Source organism: Poecile atricapillus, chromosome 1 (genome assembly GCF_030490865.1).
Source record: "Poecile atricapillus isolate bPoeAtr1 chromosome 1, bPoeAtr1.hap1, whole genome shotgun sequence".
In the NCBI taxonomy this organism is placed as follows: Eukaryota; Metazoa; Chordata; class Aves; order Passeriformes; family Paridae; genus Poecile; species Poecile atricapillus.
In genome coordinates this window covers 26190251-26217430 of record NC_081249.1, presented here as the reverse complement: position 1 = coordinate 26217430, position 27180 = coordinate 26190251, and the positions used below count along the sequence as shown (strand labels likewise).

At 42.0% G+C, this 27180-nt stretch overlaps 1 protein-coding gene across 5 annotated transcripts in view; it reads left to right on the top strand.

Annotated features, from left to right (window-relative positions):
• Window positions 1-27180, top strand: part of ADPRHL1 (ADP-ribosylhydrolase like 1) — a 110200-nt gene that overhangs the window by 19421 nt on the left and 63599 nt on the right. Inside the window, exons 7-9 of one of the 5 annotated variants that reach the window (XM_058826265.1) lie at window positions 137-290; window positions 6234-6435; window positions 19861-19896. In XM_058826265.1, the coding sequence (XP_058682248.1) occupies window positions 137-290; window positions 6234-6435; window positions 19861-19881 (377 nt within the window). In that variant the 3' untranslated portion in view covers window positions 19882-19896. Of the gene's footprint in view, window positions 1-136; window positions 1065-6233; window positions 18329-19860; window positions 19897-27180 lie in introns of those variants that run through there. The other 4 variants (XR_009276062.1, XM_058826256.1, XM_058826243.1 and 1 more) reach the window with 4 other exon arrangements.

Below are 27180 nucleotides of genomic sequence, written 5' to 3'. Positions count from 1 at the left end.
TTATTCAGGCATCCTTAGCCTTTGGGACTGGCCCAACGTGCTCCCATCAGTGTGGAATGCTCCCTCCAGTGCAGTTTTCAGTTGTGTATGTGAAGGTGACACTAAGAGACCACTGCAATTGTGCTTAATCCTGCAGGGGAGAGCGCGGCTACTGGGTCCATCGCTGGCTGCCTGTTCGGCCTGGTTTACGGCCTGAGCAAGGTGCCCAAGGGCTTATACCAGGACCTGGAACAAAGGGAGAGGCTCGAGTTCTTGGGCGAGAATCTTTACCGACTATCCATGGAGGAAAAGTAAAGCAGTTTCTGCCATTTTCTCTTTCTATAAAGACTATAATCAAACCCTGTAGATATCTGACTGGCATTCATAGTGAAGGAGGTGGCCCTGGGTTAGTCTGAAGAGCTCTATGTACATCGCATGCAAGTGAAGATAGCTGAGTTCTTAGACTACTTAGGATTATTAGACTGATTAGATACACGTGATATTTGTGGGTTTTTTACAGATGTAGGGATTTCTAAATATAAGGAGTGCTGCTTAAACCTCAAATGGCAAAAAATAAATAAAATGTCTTTTGACTGATTTCAGTCTAACTTGCTATAATACCACTTCCTAAACAGCTGTTTCCAGTAATTACACATACAAAATTAATTTTCAGAACTAATGCTTTCTTGCAAAACTAATGGTAGTACCCACTCACGGGGGTATTCTCTGTATATTTGACAATCCTTTCACCACTGTGTCCCTCCTTGTTCTCAAATCTAATGTGTCTGTGACACTTGTAAACCTAATGTCTCATGGATTAGCTTTTAATGAATCACTGATCCCTCTATCAGCACTGTGGTGTAAGGTATTGTTACATTAGAAGCTTCCAGAAAAGGAAAAGCCAACACTAAAAATACCTCCAAGGAACAGCAAAGCATCAGTGTGTCTAAAATTTCTGATCAGTGTGTCTAAAATTTCCGAATTATGGTTTTATTCTTCTTCAGTCTTCAGAACAAAAGTTTCTCTAAAATATAACTGGCTGAAATATTTGTAAATAAATTAATCTTGCACTATTTTCTAGTATCAGTCTTTATTTTTAGATTGAACAGATTATATGTTGCTGTATCAGTATCAGAATTTTTGGCTGAGGTCTTCAAGCAGTTGTAATAGGTCAACAGTTAGGCTGTGATACATTTCACAAGTCTGAACACCACGAAAACCACAAGAAGAAAAGTTACTGCTTTACCTTTTCCCTTTTTTTTGCTCCTTCCCTTTATTACCTTTTGTTCTTTTTCACCTTTCCTTGCCTGGCTTCATCTCCCCTCTTCTGTCCAAGTTCTTCTTCAACATTTATTTTTTCTTTTTTCTTTTTTTCTTTTTTCTTTTTTTCTTTTTTCTTTTTTCTTTTTTCTTTTTTCTTTTTTCCTTTTTCCTTTTTCCTTTTTCCTTTTTCCTTTTTCTTTTTTCTTTTTTCTTTTTTCTTTTTTCTTTTTTCTTTTTTCTTTTTTCTTTTTTCTTTTTTTTCCCTTTTTTCTTTTTTCTTTTTCCTTTTTTTTTTCTTGTCCTTTTTTTCATGCCTTTTTCTTTTCCTTTCCCTTTCCCTTTTTTCCTTCTTTTCAGTTTTCCTTTTTCTCTTATTTTCTCATTTTTCAAGAAAACCAGCAAACTACGATTGGGTTAAAAGTTGCGTACCACAAAAAAAGCAAACAGTAGGCCTTGATGAAGGAGATCCCAATGCCCCCAAGAGCAGCACAGGCACAAATATGGAATCCTCAATGAAATAACACAGATGTGAGCTCAGAAATTGTTCCCAAGTTTAACCTCATGGTTTACCTTAGAAGTTCAGAAAGTGAGATCCACATAATACTTTCTAATTTCTACCATGTGTGATTGCCTACGTGGTGTTGGTTTCTCCTGTCTTTCTCCAGCTGCTGACCTGTGTTTTAAAATGATAGCTAAAAATACATGAGTACTTTCCTACGCCTTTTTCCATGTAAGCCATTGCTGGAATCATCACTGGGATGTTATGTGACAGACACAGGAGCAGGTGATGCCTGTCAGTAGGAATAGCAGCCTGCATGACAATGTCCGTATGAAAAGGTTTTCCGTACTATGCGTTACCTCTTGTTCTGTTGTTTTAGCATGTTTTCTCTTGGCAGCTTCGCAAGGTGCTTTCTTGTTTGCTTTGGAGATGTGTTAAACCAAAGGCAGCAATTGTGTCAGTAGCTTGTGGTGCCAGAGAATACCAAGACTTTCTGAAAACATTGCTTCTAGTTTAGGATGCCTCTAGCTCTCCTGTAATAGATTCAGCTGTAGAGAAGAGAGAAGAACATGTTCTGCATAAGGTAGGACTTTCTCTAGTACTTTGGCTTTTCTTCTTCCTTTAGAAAAAATAATCACCAACAGATATTAAGAGCATTCATAATTTTTCCCACTTTACCTTCTATCTAACCTGGGCAGGACCAAGTTGTGTTTCAGAGATCAGTAAGAGAATCTCATTGGAAAAAAAGACTGAACCTATAAAGCACCCTTTCTGCAGCTGTTGGGGTGAGCAGTGCCCTGGACATCATTTCACTGAACACACTCAAAAGGCCTGTGCATTGTTTTGAGTGGGCAGAGCTGTTCCTGGTTGTCTTCCTTATCTAGGGGCAGATTGTTGGACCAAACACCTCACAGAGCCAGGCAGTGATGAGATGCCCAGGGATGAGGGAGGTTATGAGATGCAGCACCTTGCACACACCCGTTCATGGCCATTTCCCCAGAGCCTACCAACAGTAAGGCAGACCAATCCATTGATTTCTGACAACTTTTGCAGGTTGGACAGTGTTTTCAATTTGTTTCTTGTTTTTTGATGAGGCCTCCATAGTGCTGTTTCCTTCTGCCCATTCCACTGTCCCTGCAACAGCCAGTCCTTTTGGCTGCCAGAGTGTCTAAAACTGTGATCAGATATTTAACATGAAATTCAGGATCAGGAGACAGGGCCTTCTCTTTTGCACACCAGAGACATTAAACCAGAAAATCCTACAACCGTATGCTTTTAGCAAATGCCATGGGATGCCACCACACCCTGCTACTCAGCAGCATCTGGATCCCTAACAGAACGGAAAACTTGGAGTGCACTGGTGCAGGAGACAGCAGGCAGGTCTGGGAGAGAGTGCCAGCTCCTCTCCCTTGGCACCTCAGCTCTCCTCCTCTTGCAACACAGGGGTGTCCACTGCAGAGGTTTCTCTGGGACAGGCCAGCCAGCAGGATAGGGTTGCACTGCTGCCCATTAGCATATTAGGCTGTTACCACTCTGATGCTGCCTGTGATAAGTGTCCCCAAAGAACCTATAAATAAGTAACTAAGCAGCCTGTCTTATGCATCCTAAGTATTTGTGGGCCAAGAAGACAGGAAACTTTTGAAGGTGGCTTTGCCTCCTCTGCAGGATTAAGCAGTCTGTCCTCCAGACACTGAAAACCATGCAGCAGCAGTTCCATTTCCATAAACCAGCAGCACACTGAGCCACATCACATACATTAAAAAGATTTGAAACCAAAATTTCTCTCCAGAGGAAGAGAGGGAGATAAAGTACATGTTAGACCATTTTGCAGGATCAGGGAGGAGCCCAAGTGTCTGCCTCATCATATGGCATGGCTCACAGCGCTGGGAAGTGAATTCTGCTGGCACAGGGTTCCCCCGTGCATGGGGATTACCTGTCTGGATACTGCCAATGGGATTAGAACTGACTTTGTAGTTGATACAGGGGTGACTATATTTCATTGATAGATGACATAGTTTAAGAGCCACAGGATGCAACTTGGGAAAAGACAGTAAGGAAAAATTAGGGATGATGACTTAGCCTGCTGAGAATGGTGGTCATGCTCCCAAACATGAGGCCCTTACTTAGGCCTCCTTCCTTGAGGGGAAACCATGTTGTTTTCCAAACACTAGGTTAAAGCAGATTTACCACTACCTTCATTTTCTGAGGTGGTCTCAGAATTCAGTGTCATTGTACCACTGCCCTTGCACAGAATGCATTTCAGATTTACATGGTCACAATGGTCATTTGCAGGTGACGTCATCTTGGAAGAACTGCAGATGCCCTAAATAGGTGCCATAGCTGTTTGTTCATTTTCTGCTGCTGGCTGGTGAATATGGATCAAATACTCAACCCATGCAACATGTCTTGGTACTTAAGGCAATGGAGTATTCCCACAAATGCTACATTTCAGATGGCATCCTGTAATAACACTCTAACATGGAAAAGGAAATCCCTGAATAGAGCTCACTTGTAGTGTATTTTAATGAAGTTGTTTGAATTTTATAGCTCATATGTGATTAATTACTGTGAATATTCCTAGCAGAGAGGGTCTGATCTTCTTCCCTTCACAGTCAATAGTAGTTTGGCTATGTTGAAAGCAAGACTAGTCTGTATTTTACTGTGGCCATTTATAGCTCCAAAGCAGTCCTGAAGTGAGGGGTAAGCAGGGCATCTGGTTCCACTGCTGTTCTGAGAGATCAGAGATGACCCTAAAGCACATTGGTTGATGGCCCCATGTGTTTTTCTGAGTACACCAGATACTAGTTAGGGAGGAGAGGGATGGCAATCTTGAAGTTAAAATATCAGCAGACTTGCTAGGAGAGGGAATGAAGCTGGATATTTTTAGTGAATTATACTCTGAATTCCAGTTCTTTCTTTATTCTGAAAATTCCCATAGCTGGGACAAATGAGCTTCTTGGTGTAACATAGAAGCTTTGTCTCCTTGGCTGTGGTCAATTTGGTAAGGGAAAGGGTGGATGATACCACCTGTGCTATGCTGAAATGTGGTCACTCCCTACAAGGTATTGTTTTTCACATTAGACATGGGCCAGTTGTCAGGCATTTTTCTTTTATTGGCCTTTAAAAATACCCACAAAGTCATTATAAATAGACTTTCTTCCATTCAAGATGGCAAATGCATCCGTCTGCTGAAGGATGTAATTTTCAATATGTGCACTTGAAATGCAGCCAAATGGAATCCAAATGTCACAAGCAAACTGGACAAGGACCAGCCCCTCACTTTGCAAACAGCCTTCATAATATTGCACTGAGGGGCCGGGTCCAGTTTCTTTCAGAGACCATGGGGTGCCAGCTGCTGAGGCACAGCTGGGCCTTCCCCAACCTTTGAGCTTGACACTCCCTAAAGCATGAGTGTCTTTGCTGCCTTTCTTCATTTTCTACATGTGGACTTAATTTAAAGAATGTTTTATTCCACTTCTGCTTATCAAAATTAATCCCCTGTCGGTATGCAAGCTGCATTCTGTTCATGAAGCTACTTCACTGAATGGTGAAGTACCCTTCCAGCTTCTCATGGTGTCAGAAAGCTGACACCTCTTGATTCTTCCCTCCTAGACCCATCTATTGTTATTGACTTCAAGCTCCAGCTTTTGTGCTGAGTTCAGTATTTTATTTAGTAACAGATCCACACCAATTAAAGCATTGCCTAAATCCCCAGCTGTCCGAGGGCCTGATTCTTCAAACAAGCAAAGGTCCAACATACCATCCCTCTTCCTCCAGATTAAAAGAGGTTGTAGTCAAGGGACATTGCCAGGGTTACTATTGTGGTGATAGCCTTCACAAAGCAGATTTAAGGGCATAGTCCTGATGTGGGATTTGAATGCTATCAAAAAGCAAATAACAGCAACCCCATTGTTGTTTGGTTTGGGTTTTTTTTTTTAATTCTTGGGTGGTATCTACTGACTTCTAACCTGTACCAATAGTAAAAGCCATCAGTGGAACATTTGGGCCTCTCAGCCTTGATATTTTGTTTTAATGGTTATAAACCAGAGACAGAACCATGGTTTCCTGCTAACTGCAATCTCATCATATTTATCTTTGCCTACATTTTACCTAGAAGGAAAGGAAAATACCTTCAGTGTTGCCCTCACTTTAGAACATGGTAATTCTAAATGAGGGACAGAGGAGATGCAGCGACCCTGACTAGCATTGCTTGCTTCCCTAAGTGCTTCCACTGCCCACAAAACACAGAAGAAAGGGTTGGCGGTGCTGTGTGGGACAAAGCCCTCACATTCCTGCTACACCATGCATCATGAAGCTTGTTGAGCACTTTGCATGCTTTTTAACAGGCCACTAACATCAACTCTCTTTGAGAAGTTCTACATTTAAGTGTTTTTTTCCCATTTCATGCGTAGCAGCATGCCATTAAAGCAAAGTAAGAAGGTAGTGACAAAGTTGATGACTTGAAAAGACATTTATGTTTTCTCTTGCACAGCACCAAAAGCGCACACTTCTGTGGAGATAATAAGATGCTTATTGACCCTCTGGTGCTGAAGAAGAAGCTCAATAGGATGGCAACAGAGCCAGGAGCCTTTGCTGTTCTCAGCAGCCTGCTGCTATACGTCACCGAGCTCGCGGCCGGGGATCCACAGATCAGCAACAAGAGGACAAAATGGGCAGAAGGTAAAGAAAACCAGGTGAGCTCTAACCAGCAATGTCCAGATCCAATCAGGGTTCAGTATCCAACCAGATTTCAGCTCTTGCGGTCCAGGTTTCTGAACAACAATCGTGAGCCGTACACCAAGAAGAGAAGAGAAGTTGGCAAACTGGTCATTAAAGAGAAGATGTGGGTGAGCAGGACTGGTAACAAGCTGGACAGAAGTAGAGACAGGAAGGGAGATGGAAAAGCAGTGGAGGAGGATTCAGATGTAACACCCAGTGAGAGGGCAAGGTGGAGTAGTGTGACTGGAAAAAACACAGTGAAGAACATCCTGAAGAAATTTTTAGCTGCTGAAGAAAAAGAAGCCAAGGAGAAGTCTCCCAGCTGGAAAAAGAAGGGAACAAACAGCAGTTTGCCAAAAATAGTCAACAAGAATTCAGTCTTGTCCAAACTGAAGGAGCAGTTTGAACAAAGCACTCTCTGCTCAACTGCAGAGGTGAAAGCATCACTCTTGCGCAAAGGTGAGAGAAAGACTAAAAACTTCCCCAGCAGAAAAGCTATTCATAAGCCTGAGGTGAGAGTGCTGCGCATGGCAGCAATGACAGCCACAGGTATAAAGAGTCCAGAGTCACAAAATTTAGTGTGCTCCATGGTCCCAGTGCCCAGACTCAGCATGGCTACCAAAATTAACCATCCTTGGAGCTGGTCGAAAAATAATGCCACAAAGCAGCCTTTTGGTCACGCTGCACTACTGAAGGAAAAGGAGGGATCCAACAGAGATCATGGAGAGAACAAAACACTGGCAAATGCAGCACAGGACAGGGAGGACAAAGAAGAGTTACTGGTAGCACCAGAGGCCATGTCAGATGAGAAGGACTGTGCTGAGGCTAAAATAGATTCCACAAAACAGGGACACAACTTTCATCTTGTTCTAGATAACTCTTCAACTACACATAAAAACAAAGCTCTCGCAAACTGCATTCCTCCCTTACCTGAATGTGGTCTAGACTGTGACAGGACTAACATGCCAGCTGGGCCTGACACATCTTCACTATTGGGAATTACCAATGCTCTGCAACATGTTAAGGAAGACAGCCCACCTTCTGACTCATCTGACTATAGCACAGCTGAAGAATCCCATGAACAAAGTCCTCAGGATACTAAACCAGGAGAGATTCCTGAAATATCTCTGTATGTATACTGTTCAGATGAAGATGACACAGAGCTCACAGAGCCAGAAAAGGATCCTTTCTTTGCAGGCCAAAAATGTTTTCCAGAGCAGAAAGTACTGGAAAACATTCTGCCATTTTACTCTCCAAAATTTTCAGCATCTTGTGAAGTTGAGCCTTCAATGGATGATCGACAGCTGACTGTCCTAACACCAGCTTCTGGCACAAAACCACCAATAGGGGCGCTGGATTTAAGAGTCAAATGTTCAAAGGAAGCCAAAAAAGAAGCAACATTTCACAGTGAAGACAAAATATCTTCTAGCAAAAATGATAGTGATGTCCCAAACATAGAGGAGGAGGAGAATAAGACACCCAACAGCCAAATGCAAAATGGATTAAAAACTATGCAGGCTCAGCCTCCTCAAGTGTATTTTAGCTCACAATATAACTTCAATGTTTCCAATGGGGATATGCCAGTTCCAGATGCAAATCAGAACAAACCCACACTCTTCTCAGATGAGAGCCTGGAGCCAAAGCCTGGTGCTGCAGAAGAGGAGGACATCTCTTCTTTGGAAAAGACACTGAGCCCTTTGCCAGGTGACCTTGTGAAGCATAGTTTCTTTATTTCAGAAGATTTTGGGCAGGACAAATTATCTTCATCAAATGAAGTGATGAATCACTCAAACAACCAAGCCCTGCAAAGGAGTTCCTTAACTGACCTGGAGACCTGCCACGAGCCATCTGAATCTTTCATTGAGCATGAAGAGGACACTGCAGATGAGATGCCCTGGTCTGACTCTGAGGCATGGCAGTCACCCTTGTCAATCCCTTTACCAATATCAATGAGTGGGATTGCAGGACTAAGTATCCATCACACTCTTGGAAATCCTCCAGCACTTCCACCTATTGATCTGGTGGGACAGGGAGCTGGTGCTGCGGAACATGAGCATGACAGCCATGGCTGTGAGAAGCATCTACACCCCCTTTCAGATGAGTTGACAGATGGTGGGAATGACACAATGGGGAAGAAGAAAACTATGTTTGATTTTAAGAACCAAGCACGATTTCCAGATCATGCAACAGAAAATGAAAACTCTACAGACAAAGAGACAAATACATGTCAGAGACTTGAGAACTGTCTTTCACATTCAACCACAAAGCCAGAAAAATGTGACAATAAAACCACACTATCAGGAAATCCCCTATTACCCTTGGAGAAGAGTCAAACACCAATATTAGATGATACCAAAAAGCATAGATGTGATATTCTAGAAGAGAACCCAATTCCTTCATCAACTGAATTGGTCTCAAACCAAAAGAAGGATGCAAAAAGTAGAAATAAAATATCTGAACACACAAGGGATAAGCTCTTCTCCTCAGATGATGACATGAAGCATGAAAGTGATAGGATGGAGAGAGAGGAGAAAGAAGAGAGAAATGTCTTGCATAAATTTGAGGATGAACAAGTATTCACACCCAATGATACTGTGGGCCATGATAATAACTCTTCAAAGGAGAATGATGCTCATAGTCCTCAAACATCCCAGTTACCTTCATCAGAGAATGATACTAACATTCAAGGAGTGAAAAATACTGTGAGTTTGGAGCATCTTGCATCTCCAAGAGATTTGGTAAAACACAAACATGATATTACAGGCGATGAAAACATCTATTGCAATAATAGGAAAAAACATCTGGACTCATCAGATGAGCCAATGAAACATACTAATGACAGTAAAGAGCTAGAAAACCTTGAGTCAGACTTCCACAATTATTCAGTGCCACCAAGAAATACAGCAAGGCAGGACAGTAAGATGGCTGATGAGGACATTACTGCTCCAGAGACGCAGAAACAGATGTCACCACGTGACCTTGTAAAGCTTGAAACTAAGACAGACAAAAAAGAGACTAAACCTACCTCTGAGAAGTTCCAGTCACCTTCTTCAAACAAAGCGCCAAATTGTCATGACAGAAGTTCTTCAGGAGAGAGGAAGCAAAATATACCAGCAGCGGAAGACACTGGATCACCTGAAACAGAGGTAGTAAAAGAAGATATTGAGCAGCAGTTTTCTGGGAAGAACCAGCTACCTCCATCAAGAAAATCAGAAATGGATGAGCAAAATATTCCAGGAGACAAACAGCAAATGAGATTTGAAGATTTTCTGACACCTGATACAAATACTGCAAAAGAGAAAGACAAAATTCCAAGTTCCAGGAAGTATCCATCAGTAACACCAGAAACATTGGTTAAGCCTCAAGAAAAAATTACTCCAGAACAAAAGCAAAAAACATCAGATTCTTCAGGTTTTAAGAAGCCTGGTACTAATTATGTAAAAGAAAAGGATGGAGATCCAAATTCTGAGAAGCTGCCTTCTTCAAAAGAAGTGCTGAATCCTCAAGAAAAAAGCACTTCAGGAGACAGGAAGCAAAATAAACCAGCAGGAGAGGACACCAAGTCACCTGAAGAAAAGGCTGTAAAAGAGAAAGATAAATACCAAGGTTCTGGGAACCATCCATTACCTCCATTAAGTAAATTACTGAAGCCTGAGAAAAATATTCCAGGAGGAGAAAAACCACAAACTGCATCAGAAACTTTTACAAAGACTAATGCAAATGCTCTAAAAGATAAAAGCAAAGATCCATCTTCTGGGATGTGCCAGTCCCCACACCCAAATTTGCCTGTGAAGTCTCAAGAAAATAATGCCACAACCAAAAAGGAGCATTTGCCACCGCCACATGATGAAAAGCCAACATATAAAGCTGATAGTCCAGAAAAGAATAGTGAAACTGAGAGAAGAGAGAAATACCAGCTAGGCTCTTCAGCTCAATCAGAGAGGCACAGCATTGATGGCTCAGGACAGGAGGGCCCTGTGGATGATTTCAGAAACTATCAATCTCCATTGCCAAGCAATGGCATAAACTGTAAAAGCAGTGTTGTCCTGAAAGAGACCAGTTTGTCTAATACAGAGAAATCCCCCAAATCATCCTCATCATTGCATGTTGCATCAAAAGATGAGGTAAATCCTGCTGGAAACAGAGAAAAGCACCCTGGATTTAAGAAGTACAAAGCACTCTCATCAAAGACATTGGTGAGGCATGAGAAAGATGCTGCTGAAAGGGAGGGGAGCAGGCAGGCAGCTGGCAAAACAAGTGAGAAAAAAGCAGAGCTGGAGGACTGCTCCAAAGTAACACCATTCTCAAAATACACAGTGGAAAGCTACAGTGAAGGATCCTTAGATTCGGCTTTCAAACCATTGATCATTAGAGTAACTGACACATTTAAACATCACAGCTAAAAATTACAGCTACAGCTTAGGCAAGAACTTACAACAGATCATGCTACCGATTCACTTGATCTTTCTTTTCTCCTTTTTTCTCCAGGGCATTATATTATCATTTTTTAATCACAAGGACATTGAAGTGCATCTATCAGAGATAGGGTTTTTTTCTTTCTTAAACATTAGCCTGAAGACATGAATTAAATTAATCACTGCAAGTGAATTAGCTAATCACTGAATTAATCATCAGTTTATAAATTAAATATGAGAAGGGCTTTAAGATCAGCGTGAATTCAGCCCTGCTTCAAATTCTCCTTGCTAACTAACGGGCTTTGTTTGTAACAAAGACAACTGTTCAGGCTGAACTCTATTTGTATTTACTTGTTCTAATGAAACTCTGCTAGTACTTCTTTCAGGAATAGTGGTAGGCAGTATAGTTTTAATTATGTCAAAAAGCACTTGTTCTAAGCTCTGCCTTTTCACAGATTAGCAGGAACTGTTGATCTATTGCTGCACTGAGTGACACTGTTAGCAGAAGTAGTGAGGGAAGGAGGGGAATGCTTCATTTATCTGCAGAAAAATCCTCAAAGGACATTGATGCTACAAGGGGATTTATCGCAAATGCAAATGGTCAGCCTCATTAATATTAATATTGGAAAAATTGTGATTTCACCTCCTCTGAAGCTATTTGCACTCTGTCCACACACACTGTATGCATTATTGCTATAAAAGTATGCCATTTCAAGAGGTTCTTAATTACTGCAAATGAATATGCAACAAGTGTAAGAGCTCAAAAAAGCTCAATGCTGAAAGGCCATGAGGACAAGGTAAGCCAGAGGGGCTCAACACTTTGACATAGCAATTCAGCTTTTCCTGGAACATCTGTCCCATTCCAAATGCTGGGGCACACAGACATGAGGCAGGTGCCTCAGCTCACATTTAAAGTCTTAGGAAGTTTTTATTTTACAATGCAACGTGAAACAAAGCAGTAAAAAGCAGCCAGTGTCACTGAATCCTACTAATGGGGTATGAATTTTTGTGTTTACAATAATAGCATCTTCTGCAAAAGGTTTGTGTTTGATGAACATTGTTCTGGAGAAGGGAGGGCAGGGTTGCTGCCTGGGGTGTCTTTGTAAAGCTGTGACAGACAGAACGTCTCACAGTGCCAGCTCTCCCATACACAAGTTTAGCCTAGCATTTTAACAGCACATTCATATTAAAACTTACTGTGGAGGAACCTAAAGGCATATCCTAAGGACTCAACTTCAGCAGGAGAGAGGGTTCATGCAAACAAGGCCCTGCCTCCCTGTGGCAGCGAATTCCATTTTTATGATGCTCTCCATAACCACCCTCTGCAGCTGAGGGCTGGCTGTTCCTTAAGCCCAGGTTGGCAGAATGCCCCCACGCACTGCCATCGAGAGATTGAGGACAAGAACAGGCTGACAGCAAGCTGAGGTCAAACCCATTTGTCAGCACAATGCACACGAGTCACATACGTGACAACAGTGCTGGCCCAGTCAGGGACATTGCTGGGAGGAAGTGGGGACGTGAACATCGTGTCTCCTGACCACTGAAGAGGCTTAAACTTTGATTTCATTTTCCTTCCCAACCTGCCAAGAATTAGGCTTTCTGGCATACAGAGGGTCACAAAATAAAAAATGTATTGGTATATCATACCAGTGCTCAAAAACTAAAATAGATTTTATTGGAGATACAACACTGCCCTTGCACACAGGGGTTTACTTCGCCCACCAAACTTTTATAAGCTGGGAACCGTAAAGGCCACTTTGTACTAAGCCAAAAGCACAATTTACTTTTTATTGTCGAAGATTTCATTTCACATTTGAGAAAAGACCTTACAGCATGGAGTATTTGCACCAGACTTGAATAATAAATTCTCTATTAGCTGGCTTCTTCTGCCTGCACAGGAGTATCACAGAATCATAGAATAGTTGTGGTTGGAAAAGATTTCTAAGAGTATTGTGTCTACCCATTACCCAGCACCACCAAGTCCACCACTAAACCACTTCCCTAAGCATCACATCCACATATTTTTTGAACCCTTCCAGGGATGGTGGCTCCACCATTTCCCTGTGCAGCCTGTGCCAACGCCTGACACTCATTTTGGTGAAGAAAGTTTTCCTAATATCCAATCTAAACCTCCCCCAGCACAACTTGAGGCCATCTCCTCTTGTCCATTGCTTGTTACCTGGGAGAAGAGACCAACACAAACCTCACTGAAACCTCCTTTCAAGCAGTTGTAGGGAGTGATGAAGTCCCTCCTCAGTTTCCTTTTCTCTAGGCCAAACAGCCTCAGCAGATCCTCATCAGACTTGTGCTCCAGACCCTTCACCAGCTCCATTGCTCTTCTCTGGACATGCTCCAGCCCCACAATGTCCTTCTTGTAGCAAGAAGCCCAAAACTGAGCATAGGATTTGAGGTGTGCCCTCCCCAGTGCTGAGTACAGGGGGACAATCACTGCCCTGCTCCTGCTGGCCACACTATTGCTGATACAGGCCAGGTGCCACTGGCCTTCTTGGGCACCTGGGCACTGCTGCCTCGTGTTCACCCCAAGATCCTTTTCTTCCAGGCACCTTTCCAGCCTCTCTGCCCTGTAGCACTGCCTGGGGTTATTGTGACCCAAAGGCAGGAGCCAGCACTTTGCCTTGATGAACCTCACACCACTTGATCTCAGCCATCGATCCAGCCTGTCCAGACCCCTCTGCAGAGCCTTCCTTCCCTCCAGCAGATCAACACTCCTGCCCAGCTTGGTGGCACCCAGGAACTGACCCACAGCAGGCTCAATCCCCGCATCCAGATCATTGATAAAAGTATTAAACAGAACTGGACCCAGTACTGAGTCCTGGGGAAGATCACAGGTGACCAGACACCAGATGGATGCAACTCCATTCACCCTCACCCTCTGGGCCTGGCCATCCCTCTGGTTTTTTAGCCAGCAAACAGTTCACCCATCCTAGCCATGAGCAGCCAATTCCTCCAGGTCAATGCTGTGGAAAATAGTGTCAAAGGCTTTATTAAGGTCGAGTTAGACAATATACTCAGTCTTTCCCTTATCCACTAGACAGGTCACCTTGTCATAGAGGGAGTTTTAAGTAATCTTATTAGACTTTAATTATTCTAATTTAAAGCCATCTCAATTATTCTTTTCCTAACTTTTTAAAAGGACTTTGCCCCTTATTCCCACCTGGGAATATAGTAATATTTCTGTAACAAACTGTAAACTCTGTAACAAATTGAAATTATTGTCTCTGCCAGAAAGTTAGACAAATATTAAGCAGGTACTTCTCAGCAGCGCTTGTCCTTTCACACCAGGAGGCCCTTAAGTCTTTCATTTTACACCTGCCTTGTTTGCTTTTCTCAACAGAGATGCAACACTAGCAGACTAAGATCCAGCATCCTGTGTTCAGGGTAAGCCAGAAAGAGTCATCTTGTGGGGGGTCAACTTTTAGGTTGTGACATGCCTCAATCTCTGCTGGTAAAATAAAACATCCATCCAAGTCAAATGACCCTCCCCAAAGTACACTTAAAACCGGACATAGATTTGCATTAAATCTATCCTTATGGGTAAAGCCTCACTTAAGGAAATCACTTTGTGCTGGGAGTTAGCACACTTAATCCTTCAGGAAAGAAGAGAGCAAGGCCATAAAAATTCCAGTGATGATGGAGCAGTAGAAGACCGGTGTGCCTTGCAGTAAACAAGTCACTACAGACCATGTGGGCAGGAAATTTAGCACTGGTGATAAGCAAAGAAATGCTAGAAACTAGTATTTCAGAAAGAAAACTAGTTTGAAGAATGATATATTAATCTATGCAAATGGTGCCAGGTGTGCAAATGGCCAGGCTTGAATTTGTATTAGACCCTTTCTGACACAAAACAGTTTCATTCCCAGTGTCCAGTAGTCCTTCATAAATTTTTTACCCCCAGGAGCAGAGCCCTTCTGTCCCTGCTATCCTCTAGGCATATCTCCATCACAGGAGAGGTAATGAACAGAGCCCTCCTAGCTGCTGTTTCAATTTATCTGACCTAATAACAGATACTTTTGAGGCATCTTCCAGCACATCTCTTTGCTTTTGTGGTTCTGGACAATGGGTGCAATTCTATGCAGTTCTGTTGCTTTTCCATACTACAGCCCTCTGTTTTACTAATACAGTTCTCAAGGCAAGCATCTCTCAAGGTCACTGGAGAAATTATATCCTCAGCCTATACTAAATGTAACAGGAATTTTTTTAGTAATTGTTCCTTAAGGCCCTGGCTTACCTATAGACACAGATACACAATCACAACCAGGCCAGAAACAGGGAATATTAAAAAACCCCAAAGCCCAGGTAGACAAGGTTTTTCAAGGTTCCCCCTCTAGAGTGGGAAATTTGAATATGAAGAAATTTTGAACTTTCATATTTTTGTGGATTGAGACTCTCATGGAAAGAGATTTTTTTAAGGAGACTGAGCAAAATTAGTGACAATGTTATTGCTTCAAGCATAGTTCATTGCTTTGGAGTCTCCAAAGTGAAGCTTTCCAGAAGTTTTTAAATAAAAGAGGCATTTAAAGGGAGTCCAGATGCTGAGCTGGAGCTGGGGTATTTGAAGGATCCCATCTGCAGAAGCAGGTCTGAGGGGGACTCAGAAACTAGCGGTGCATAGAGACTGAGGCAGCAGAGAAGACAGGCAGGCTCCCAGCACCAGCCATCACTAAAGTCCTTCAGACTTTTTTATGTCCTCTCTAATTAGGCCATAGTCAAATCTCAGAACAAGTTCAACTGCCCCCTGGATGTGCCTGTCTCTCCATCTCCTGCAGCAGCACAGTCCTTGATTAAGGTGCTTGGGGCTGACTGGGATAAACCCAGACCTCAGAATCCTGGGTTTGCAAAGAGACAATCACTTTCTCCAAAAGTTTCATGAAGTTTCATGATGCCTATATTTCTGGGACTTCAGGTCATAGGAGAGCTCAGAGGGCCATAGGAGAGCTCCACTTCCCCCCAGTTCAGAAAGGGCTGCTCAGCTATGCTGGATGAGTATTGTCTCTGTATAACAAAGATCTTTTTCTTTCTTTCTTTTTTAAGTTGATTTTTTTTTTTATTTTTCATTAATTTCAGATTTTAAAAGGGCACATAAAGCATAGCTATTTCCAGCAAAAGAAGCTCAAATCCTATGAAAGTTTACCCCATGGAAGAACAGAGGCCAGTGCTGTATCATGAGACACAACTGGTCCACTACAGTGTCAGGAAATGTGTCACTGCTTTCACCCAGACATCAAAACCAGAAAGAAATAGTTGTCCTGGTAGTACTATCTGATTCCAAATTGTTCAAGTGAAATGAAAAAAAAAAAAAAATTAACGAGTGCGCACTTTTGGCTATGAACTGTATAACTCAGTAATTGATCAGCATCTTATTCAGTTGGATAACCATTAACACATCACACATGACGAAAAAGATAGAGACCAAGACCTTAAGTTGTACTTTTTGACTCAGGTTTCCCCCTTTATACTATTTTGGAGCTGATAAAAGGAGAAAGCACTAAAGAGAACAGAAGAGATCTCATATCCCAGCACACAGGACTGTTCTGCATGTCCCAGGCACAATAAGCAGCAGATGAACTCTGGGCTGCTGACAGTAGAAATGCCCCACCTAACGGTTGAATTTGTAAAGCGGGATGCAGGCAAGCAGTGGCGAAAGCAGAGGAAAAATAGTGCCAGAAATAGTAGGAAAACATTTCTTCTCTTATTCCTGTGCACTATGGACACCATCCAAAAGAAGTTTGTCTGGTTGATCAGAGAAACCTGACACGTAATAGCCGGGATCCTTACAGGTTTTGGGGCAGGGGGTTTCTCTGGAACATTAAAGTAAATCTCTGTTACCTGAGAAATGAGCACAGGGTTATGTATTATCAGAAAAACATTTTAGCTATTGCACTCACAATGCGGTTCCCAAATTTTAGTAGGTCCTGTGAGCTTTATTTCTCCTTTTAATTTCTATAAACTTCTTTTTATAGAATTTAAATATTTTTCACTCCTTGATGAGAATTTAGGAAAAATAGGGAGAGAAGAAAGCTTGCTAGGTATCTGCCTTCCTGCCAACTAAAATATTTTTTGTATACTGAATAACCAAAGAATCAGCAGGTCAGTATTTTACCTCTTTTGACCTGAATGACCTGAAACAGTTTAGGGAATTACTACACACTTCCTTTTACTGTACTTGGTGGTAACCTCAATGTGCCTTCAGTTGTAGGTGCAAGAACAACTGTGTAAGATGGTGAGATTTTCATTTGGCAAACAAGCACTACAGCAGGCTCTCAGTGATGCTTGTCATGCGACAGCAGAAATGTACTGCCAGGGGGAAAAATCACTGGGAAATAGAGCCATAAAAATCTATGGTGCATTGAACTGGTTATCCTCAAAAAAGCCACCAAATAGCTGTCATGAGTTCTCTTTTGAAAAATTGATAGTGAACCCAGATATCCAAAAAGGAGTATGTTATCACAGATCTGATTTTTGGGGAAAGTGCTCAGCATTTGCTCTCTGAAAACCAAGATTCTTTCATAAGATGCCTCGTGGCAGGCAACCAAAGCCCCTTCTAAATAAAATGCCCTTGATTCCAGAAATGCAGCAGAGTTTCATGGGTACCTACTTGCCCCTGCACCTACAAAAGAAAAGTACGTGAGCAAAAGAATTGGTGTGCAGAGACAGCCAGCTCCCTGCAGCCCTGTAGGGAATGCAGCCAGTGCCATGCTTTTACCACAAAGAATTTCAACTACTTTCTGCAGGCTACACACCATTTTGATCTGAACAACAGCATTTGCTGCAGTTTCTGGTTGAGATGCAATCTAAATAGTAGGTGAACCCTTCCCATCACTGTACTTCCCAAGACTTCTGGAAGGAATCAAAGAAAGAAGCCTTTTGGACACTTTAGAGCCAGTCCATCCTTCTCAAGAAACCTTGTGAAGTCAAATTACACCACCAGAGTGAAATCCTTGTACCCTTGGGATCTGTACCAATACAATGGACTATCAAAAGGCAGCTCTGGATTGCTAACCCAGTTACTGAGATCTTTCTTCTCAGGAATGGGAACAGCGCAGGCAGCAGTGACCCAAACACCCAAATAAGGTCCCACCAAATATATCTCAACTCTAACTGTCTCCAAGCTCCAGGACACTTATTGCAGAAGACCAGAAATTCCCAAAAGACATCTTCTTTATTAATTAATTTAAATTACACACATAATGTGACAAGAAAGTCTGTACCATTGTCATGCCATACAGATTTCTCAATAAAACTGTTTTCCTCCTCAGAGGGTTCCTTATTTGTACCACTGAGTCTTCTTTGTGTGTTGAGAAGATTAAAATAGTAAAAGCATATAAAATAATAACCTCATATTCATTCTGTCATTATCAGGGAAGGAGCATGAAAAATAAAGACAAGAAGCACCTGTAAATGTCTCATCAGTGTACAAACTGTTTTCCCTACGCCTGAGAGAGCTGGCACATGCCAAGTTTCATGTGACAGCTGGGAATAGGTAGAAAATACGGAACATTAATTACACAAATGGCATGGTTTTGAAAAGAGCTCAGCAAATTACATTTTCTGCAGCTTGTTCCGTGCTGGCTCCTGAGATATGGGAAAGGGGAAAACTGTGTCAGGGAGGTGACTCTGGCTACTGAAATAGGAGCAGTAATGGGCTAAGGAACAGGTTGGTTGGACCAGCTTCCTCCTACGCTGCCCATAGAGGGGGGTGGCTGGCCAGAGCTGCACCACCTGACACGACTGCCCGCCTTGCCTTTGCCTGGGGAGGGCAGGTTTTAAATGCACACCTGAAACAAACCCGCTGCTGTGGCAGGGCTGGATCAGGTTTGGCTACCTGTGGTTCAAGGCTGGCAAGAGAAGTCAGTAATCTGGTGACCAAATCAGTATGTTAGAACCATGGAAAGGCGTCAGGCAGCTACTCCTTTGAGGAAAACAGCTTTTACTGCTGAGATTGCCAGATGCTGTCCTCCCCAGAACAGGAAACTCCAGCAAAACGAGACCTTTGGACATGGACATACAGTAAGCCACTGACAGTCCGGTGTGACCAGCAAGCATTCCAGCCCTGCCTGCTGCTCAGCCAGAGCATTTGGGCAAACCTGGGGCTAGTCTGTGAGGAGCAAACCTGGGGAGACCCCCAACACCTGCTCTGGGCCTTTGTTCTAAGGGGTGTGTGTAAACTGTGTGGGAACACAATTCCCAGAAGGACCATGTATGAAGCTGGATGTCACTAAAGATTAAAAGAAACAGATGTCTAAGTACCCCATGAAAACAAACACTTAAGCCAAATGGGGTACTAAGAAAATACAATGAAAATACAGTTAAGTCGAGATTTTGCCTCCCCAGTGCAGTAAGGCTTTCTGATGCCAAAAGAATCAGCCTTGATCTATGCCTGGTTTCTCCCCCTGTGTTAGGGGAATGAATGACTCTTCCCCTCACCGTGTCTATACACTTCAGTTCTTTGGGTCAAGACAGTTTGTAACAAGTGTATATATTCAGATGTGCTACCCTTCTGACTGCTACCCAGAGCTTACCTGATGTTTCCAGGCAATGTGAAAACCCAATCCAAATACTATTTTCTATAAACTTCAGTCCCCTGTTTTCAGAATTCACCTGGGAGCAGATACATGGCAGTTGTACAACCTCTGGGTGCTTCCCTTTCAACAAGCTAACACTGAGGCTTAGTTTTTGAATTAAAAATTTGGTTCAGTGTTCTTTAAATATTTTTTTAAAAATAAGTGGACACTGCTCTCCAATGTATTCCACCAGTGCCCAACTCTAGGCAGATAGAAATGAAAAATCAGGTCTTTATGTATGCTTTCTTCTTTAGAAACCAGGTTTAAATGAAAAATCATATCAGCTTAGAGATAGTTTTATTCAAAATGGGGGGGAAACTGAGGTTGCTTCAGTTTCCTCTTGGGGTATTTTTTTTGAGGTCTGAATGGAAACATTATTATGAAAATGAAACATTTTCTTTAGGTTTTGACTTTCTATGATTAATTGGATGCAACTGACATTCAAGAGCACTAGAAAATAACCACTGAAATAAGGTAAATATCCTCCTTAAGATTTATTTCAAATAGAAAAATGCGTTCCATTAATATTCTTCCAGCCTGACAAAGAAAGCTCAAACTTCCTGAAACACTATGTTTTAGTATCTTTAAAAAATAAAACATGTTCTCATGGCAAAAATATGCTTATGAAACAGTGTGTTCTAATCAAAACCGTGTTTCATAGGACAAAACAGTGATGATTTGTAGTATCTGGGGGAGGGTGTTAAGGCCTGGGCTGGGAAGCTGTGCTCTCTCCTTGCAGCTGAGACCAGACATGAGTTAATAAGGGTAGGAGAAGCCTGCTGCAGAAGAACATAAAATGTAATTTTTTTACATTTTTAAGAAATCCACTGGGATAGGATTAAGCTCAAGAGACAGACACTCTAAACTCCTTTGGGATAACACACAGAGAGCGATTTCCTTTTGTTAAATGGGGCACAAAAGAAGAGGAAATCATAAGACCACCATAAGCAAGGCGTTCCTGAGTTTGTGGGGCTGTTTCTTCTCCGTCCCTGGCGAGTTGTCTCACTGGCCTGCAGATGGCGAGTTTGCCATATGGAAATGTGTCTTTGCTGACAAGGAAAAGCCCTGCATCCTTACGGGAATATGGAAAACAAATTCTGCCTGAAGATGATAGCTAAGAGTTAACTATTCACCCTGCCCAAGAGTTCTCCCACAATGCTTCGTTTTGTGTGCATGAGCATCTGTTTACCAGGCAGGAGGGAAGATGGTAATATCAATATTTCAGCTGATCATTAAACATTACTCTTTGTAATGGAAATAGCGATCTTTACTACCCACTTCAGCAAGCACAGCCCACAGCACAAAATCACTAGGACCGCTCTTCCAGGAGGTGAAACAACATTACATGATGATCATCTGATCATTTTCTGGTCCCTCTACAGTCTTTAGTAATACACAGACATGAATTAAGAGATACCCATAGTGACTGACCCCAAAGATCCCACAGCAAAGTCCAAGATTAAGACTCAAACAATGACTTGCAGCGTTGTAGGTTTTTCAGGCAAGGCAAGCACCCTGAATAGAAGCCAGCACGGTGGCCTTCCTCGCCACACGGACCATATCCCACAACATCAATGTGATGGATGGCGAAAAATGGTGTTTATTGCAGGGGAATTTAACATTTTATAACCTAGGGTCATTGTGTTACTCCCATCTACATACGTCACACCTAGGTGCTATTGGCTAATTGCAGAAGACTTTACTATCCTAACAGAGAGGGGTCTGCTAACTTTCCGTTACATCCCGAATTCTTCCGCTCCGCTATGCCCTAGACTACAACACAGTGTTACTGATCTCTGTGCCACAATGAGTTAAATTCTCTAGAGTTCAAAAATTTTGAGTCTGGGCCCCACTGAATCATGGCATCTTTCTAGGAAAATATGTTTTTCGTATCTATTTTTTCAGAATCCATGTTTGTGTTTAAAACTCATCTGGATTCCTTCACCAGTTCACAAAAGAAAAATTATAAATGCTTCACAAAAGTAAAAATTAGATGTTGCAAAGAGTAATTTTAATAGATAAAAGAATATATATTTTTTCCTCATTGCTCACATGGAAACTCTGCTAAGCTCATCCTGTGACACATGCATTTCTTATTGCTGGCTTCCCTCTCTACCTTTCCATTTTCCTACTTTTCCCCTTACATTTCTGTCTTGTTCAAGGGCTGCAAAATGAGACTGGAACATGAATCATGTGTTTCCAAGAAGCATAGAGAACTTGCTCTCTGGGACAAGTTTTCCCGTTATTGTTCAATAAAGACTCCTGAGCCTTCCCAAGAGCCTCATGAGAAAGAATTTCTTTCCAACATGCAGCTGCTCATTAATTCCTGGGAAAACCCTGAAAACAAAGAGAGTTTTCAGTAACATAGTAATCTTTCCCTTCTGAAGTTTCACTGCTGTTTTTTTTAAAGAAAGCACTCATAGACATTAAAAAAACTCCAACATTTTGAACGTGCTATTTTGATCAGCTACGCATATGCACACATCTACTGCATTCTGGCAGCAGATCTCAAATTTGGTGACAACTGGGTGCTCAAAGAACTAAAATACTGGGGGAAGCAGAGAAAGCTTTTCCACCCCTCCTGTGCTCTAGGGCAGTACTCACTCATCCTTGGATACCTTGGGATTTTCCTCTCTGCCACCACCCCAGCTGCAGGAGGAGCCTGGTAAGGAAGGCCAAGTCCTTTGCACCTTGGAGCCCTGGGCAGCACAAGGGATGGGCAGCTGCTGCTGCTGCTACAAAGTGTGTAGCAGCATCCCCTCTGACATTTCCAGCATGGCAGAAGGATATCTGGCACTTAGCTATCACACCACAAAAGCACAGCAAACAAGACAGGCTCTTATATTTGCACCAGGGCTGAGCTCTGCCATCGTCTTCATCTCTACAAGCCACAAGACCATAAGAGACGTGCTCTGTACTGCAGCCCTGATCCAAAACCTTGTACAAACACCAGCCTCCTCTTGCTCTGCCACTGTCACCACTGTCCCCCAACTGCCCATGGGAATGGGTGGGTTTTGCTAGAACCTGGACAAAATACGTGAGTATATACATTCATATACATCAGTGTATTTGCCCATGGCTTTCCCCCTGCTCATCCAACTCCCAGTGCTGCAGGGCTGCTGCCATGACAGGAGCTGTCCTGGAGCTGCTGCAGGGCTGCTCTCCATGACAATGAGCAGCTCTGGGGCACAGAAGAGTGTGGAAGCTTCTGACAGTACCAGGGAAGGAGAAATGCACAGCAAAGGCTGTGGTAACAAAGAGGAAACATTGATTTATGCCCAGAAGAGCATGTTTCTGGCAAAGAGCAGCACTTGGTAACTCCTCCCTCCAGCAATCCAGAGACCCTATCTTGTTCCTAGTTTTTAATAGCTTATCTTTGACCCCACAACAGCTTGTGAGTCCTATGGGCAAAGCTAAGGGGAGCAGAGGCAACACCATAGCATATTTCACCAGCCTGGGGGCATTCCCTTTGCACACAGAGCACTTTTTGGCTGATAAAACACAGCAGTTTTGGCTGACTAAACCTCCTTTCCTTGCTGCAAGACCTTTTATGTCATTACCTCTGCCTTTCCTGATGCACACAGGGCTTCCAAGCTCAGCTGACAGTGAAGTTGCCACAGGGACTTAGGAGTTCCAGATCACAAAGGTCTTAAAGCCTTATTACCACTTGGCACAGAGTGTACTTCTATATTTTATAGGATGGAAATCCTTCAACTCCTTTTCCAGGTTACTGTGGACAAAAATAATCCCAGTTTGTCATCATTTAGATGATGTGGATGTGCAGGATTGAAAGGAGGACTGCAACACCGGCAATATCTCTCTAAGAAGAGCACTGGCTCCTTCACCTCACACAAACTATTTTTGGAGCCACTCCCTCCCTTCCCCCACCCCCCCTTCCAATTTCTGTAAAGTTCTGCCACTTCAGGGCAAAAGGTGGATTTGGCAGTGCTGGGTTAATTGTTGGACTCAATAATCTTAAAGGTCGTTGCCAATAGAAATGATACTCTGATACTATTGTCATGTGTGGAGGGAAAGATTTCCATTGCAACCGTGTCCAGAGTAAAGTAATGCCTGATTCTCCAATATTTAAAAGATGGTGTTGGAGAGTTTCTTTGATTCCCATGGTTTTGGTGACACTAAGATTCTGTAATTTTATGTTGTGTCTGCAGTGGGCTCAGTACCTGCACTGAGCAGGAACCAACAGCTAAGTGGCTCTGCCTAATTGGAGCCCTTGCATTTTGAAGGTTTTGACTCTTTCTTTCCATTTTCCACAACTGACAAGGTCTGGATGGTATTTTGCTGATTTCTTTGGGTGTTATTCTGTTGCAGGCATAGATCAAAGTGCTCTCTCTGACTCCTCGCTGCTTGTCACTCAACTTGCATTCCTCAATCACCACAACCAATTGGAAACTTCTCTAATGAGGCTGCTTTATCACTTATGAACATTATCAGTCAGGACTGTGGGTAGATCTGTGAGTGAACAGCTTGTTAGTAGTAAATAGCAATAAGAAAGATGCCCTTGGTAAAGGGAGATGGAATTTTGCCCTGCAATTACTCCCTTATTCTGGGCTATCTTAGGATGTCTCTCTTACAAATGTGGATCTATATGGCAAATGTGTTTGCATGTCTCCTGTGAGAGACCATAGAGCCTTCTTCTCTGCTTTTCTCACCATTTAGTAATGTGGGAGACAAGTTTCTTGGTGGGGATTATTTGCTTCCCAAAATCTTAGAAGAATCACAGAAGAGCAATAAAATGAAGGCAACGGGAAATCATGGTTTCTGTCCATAACACACACCAATCATAAAAAGTCAGAATTTTGTAGAAAAATCATTAACTCCATCAGATAGTAAGAACTAAAGGCTGTAAAGTTACTCTCAGGACTAATTACTGAAAGGAAAAGAGAGACAAAATAAAAGCATAATTCAATTTGATGAAAACAAGAATAATTAGTTACTTTTTATTACTATTTGCCAAACATATGCTTTAGTTAAATCCTGAGAGCTGCACATGTCACTGGCTTTAGGAACATGGTTGTCTCATCTGGCAGTCATTAATGTTATTGGTATGTACAACAGGTCTTCTAAAAATAGTCATGTTCAAATTAGAGCTGCAGAAACCCTGATGCAGTGGTTCTCTGTGGTGTCCTGCCTCATCTCTCCTCACATTTGTCAAAGACAGATTCTGTCTCTTCTGAACATTTTTATCCATGTTTAATAGTACAGACCATCAACACAATTGCTGTATTGCAGTATGTATGTTCAAGGAGGAGATCCAAGATGCCTTTGTTTTTTAGTTTAATTAAAGGTAAGTGGTAAATCAGAAAGATAAGCATCTTGCCTGTTCTTATTGTCAATATTTCAGTGCTCATAGCTTTGCTCCTTGCAATCATCTGCTGCAAATTTCTCAAATATTATTTGACATTACTCCACTAGTGTTCAAAACCATTTAGCAAGGAATGTTAAATGCAGGCTGGATCCAGACAGCTCTGTGGGTCAGGGGAGTGCAAATTGCCAAAAAGTGCACAGGAGGATGTGTTTACAAAAGGTACTGAAGGGTGCCGGAGCAACAAATCAGACCATTGAAAAGCTAAAGCCAGACATTGATTCTTATGTGTTACCTAATTGTTACTTCTTCCCGGAAATAAGTCCGCCAGAGCTGTCTTTTGTTTCTTGACAAATGACCCTTTGTGAGGACCCTTGACAGCAACTGTGAGATTTTTAAGTACTGTTTGTTATCACTACATAAGCTTGACTGCAAGGACCAGCATTAGCTTTCTCTCCTGGGAATATGAAAGGTATTGTCAGGGACATACTATCATTGCTGTGGGAAATACAACACCTTGCTAATCCTGCATTTGTTTCATGTTAGAACCTACACTGTGAACTCTGACCACTCCTTGTAGTAACCACACAGCAGTACTCTAAAATACAGCCAGCGCAATCAAAAGAACTACAGTGTTTTTCCACACAGAATAAGTCCCAGTCATGCTCATGAAAACTGTGTGCACTTTGAAAGCTGTGTCCTCCCTAGAAGAGGACTTCCAAGATTCCCTTCTTTTTTTCCTTCTTCTTTTTTTTTTTCTCTTTTTTTTTCTTTTTTTTTTTTTTCTTCTTCTTTTTTTTCCTTTTTTGAAGCACTGGGTGAATCTGAGGAAGTTCTCAGCAAGGTGTCCATCTTCCTAGAATCTGACCATTTGATTCTCAGCTTGCATAAAGATGTTAGACTTGCAGCTTTGTTGTGAGCTATAATTGATCCTGTAATGTGCAGAGGGGAAATTCTGCATTGCTCTGCACAATATCCAATGCACCAGCAGATTTCTTTCTACCAGATGGAAGGCTGAACTTGCTTTTGTTCTACTTGCAGCTCCTTCATGTTTACTTTCCCAGAGTATGCAGATGTGAAGTAAAACTGTGAGTATACCTTCACATTTATGATCTGGCCTGCTTTAATGTAGTAATAGTCCCTGCCTCTGCTTTTTGTAACACAAGCAAAGAAATGCCATGTGAGAGACAGAGCAGCCACATGTAATATATGTCACGAGCAGAATATATGTTAATGATAATATATATGTTACTCTAAGATGGGAAAGAACAGTGTCAGAAATACCTGAAATACGAAAAAGAAAAATTAAATTATTTCAATTTTGATAATGTACCAATTTGTCATAGTACTAGGAACACTAACCTACAAATTAACACAAAATTGAAATTACATTTTTCCTCTAGTATTAGTCATGTGGTGTCATCTGTAACCTGCCAAAGTAAGCCAGAAGAAAGTAATAATTTGATCCTAGATGTTGCAATCACAGTTTTTCCCTTGCAAAGGAATTTAAAAACATGATACTTCAGCTGATATCTTGATCCCATGTAAATACTGAGGCATGTCTGTACTGACGGTTGTTCCTATAACCTTGCAGTTCCAAGGAGCTCCACTCGCTCTTGCTGTCAAGCCCAGTCTTAGGTTTTCACAAAACTTCTTCTTTCAGGCTGTGAGTCTGAAAAATGTGTAAGGGATAAATATGTGGAAAGCTGTGGTGAAGAACAACCTTCCTGGGACCAGATTACCTTTCACAGAGTTCAGCACTCCAAAGCTTGGAACTTACAGGAAGGGAATTTGCTGATCTAACTTAAACTAAATACCCCTGTATGTATGCACTGTAAAATAGTATTTAATTACAGAAACTTCACATCTGTGCTCCTACAAAACTCATCCTTATTCCATGTGTGAAATTGATGTCTATTCCTGAGTGGGTAGATATTCCTTCTTCTCTTTACACTAAATCATGTAGTTACTTTGAGGAATTTTTTTTTACCTAATGCATTATTTATAAAGAAACCCCTTGCTGCATAGGGACAACTAAGAGAGAAATAGCTAATGTTCTTCACAGCTAAGGCTGTGTATTTACATGCAAATACTGTATTTCAAGGCCTGTAATGATAACTCTTCCTGTTGCTTACCAATTGGGATACTACTTGAGACAACTGAAATTAGAGTCCTTGTGGAGGAATCCTAATGAAGAAGCCATCAAAGGCCAGGAGAAGATTTGCCTTTTCTCAGCTAGGACCAAATGTGAAATCATAGTAGACAGAGAACATCCGAATTAAACCCCATCCCTAATCAGTAGTTATTTGAGCTACCAGATTTGTTAGGCAGGGTACCTTCACAATTTGAGATAAGAAAGAAAAGGGGATGGGACAAGTAAGGAGTTAATATTCTCCAATC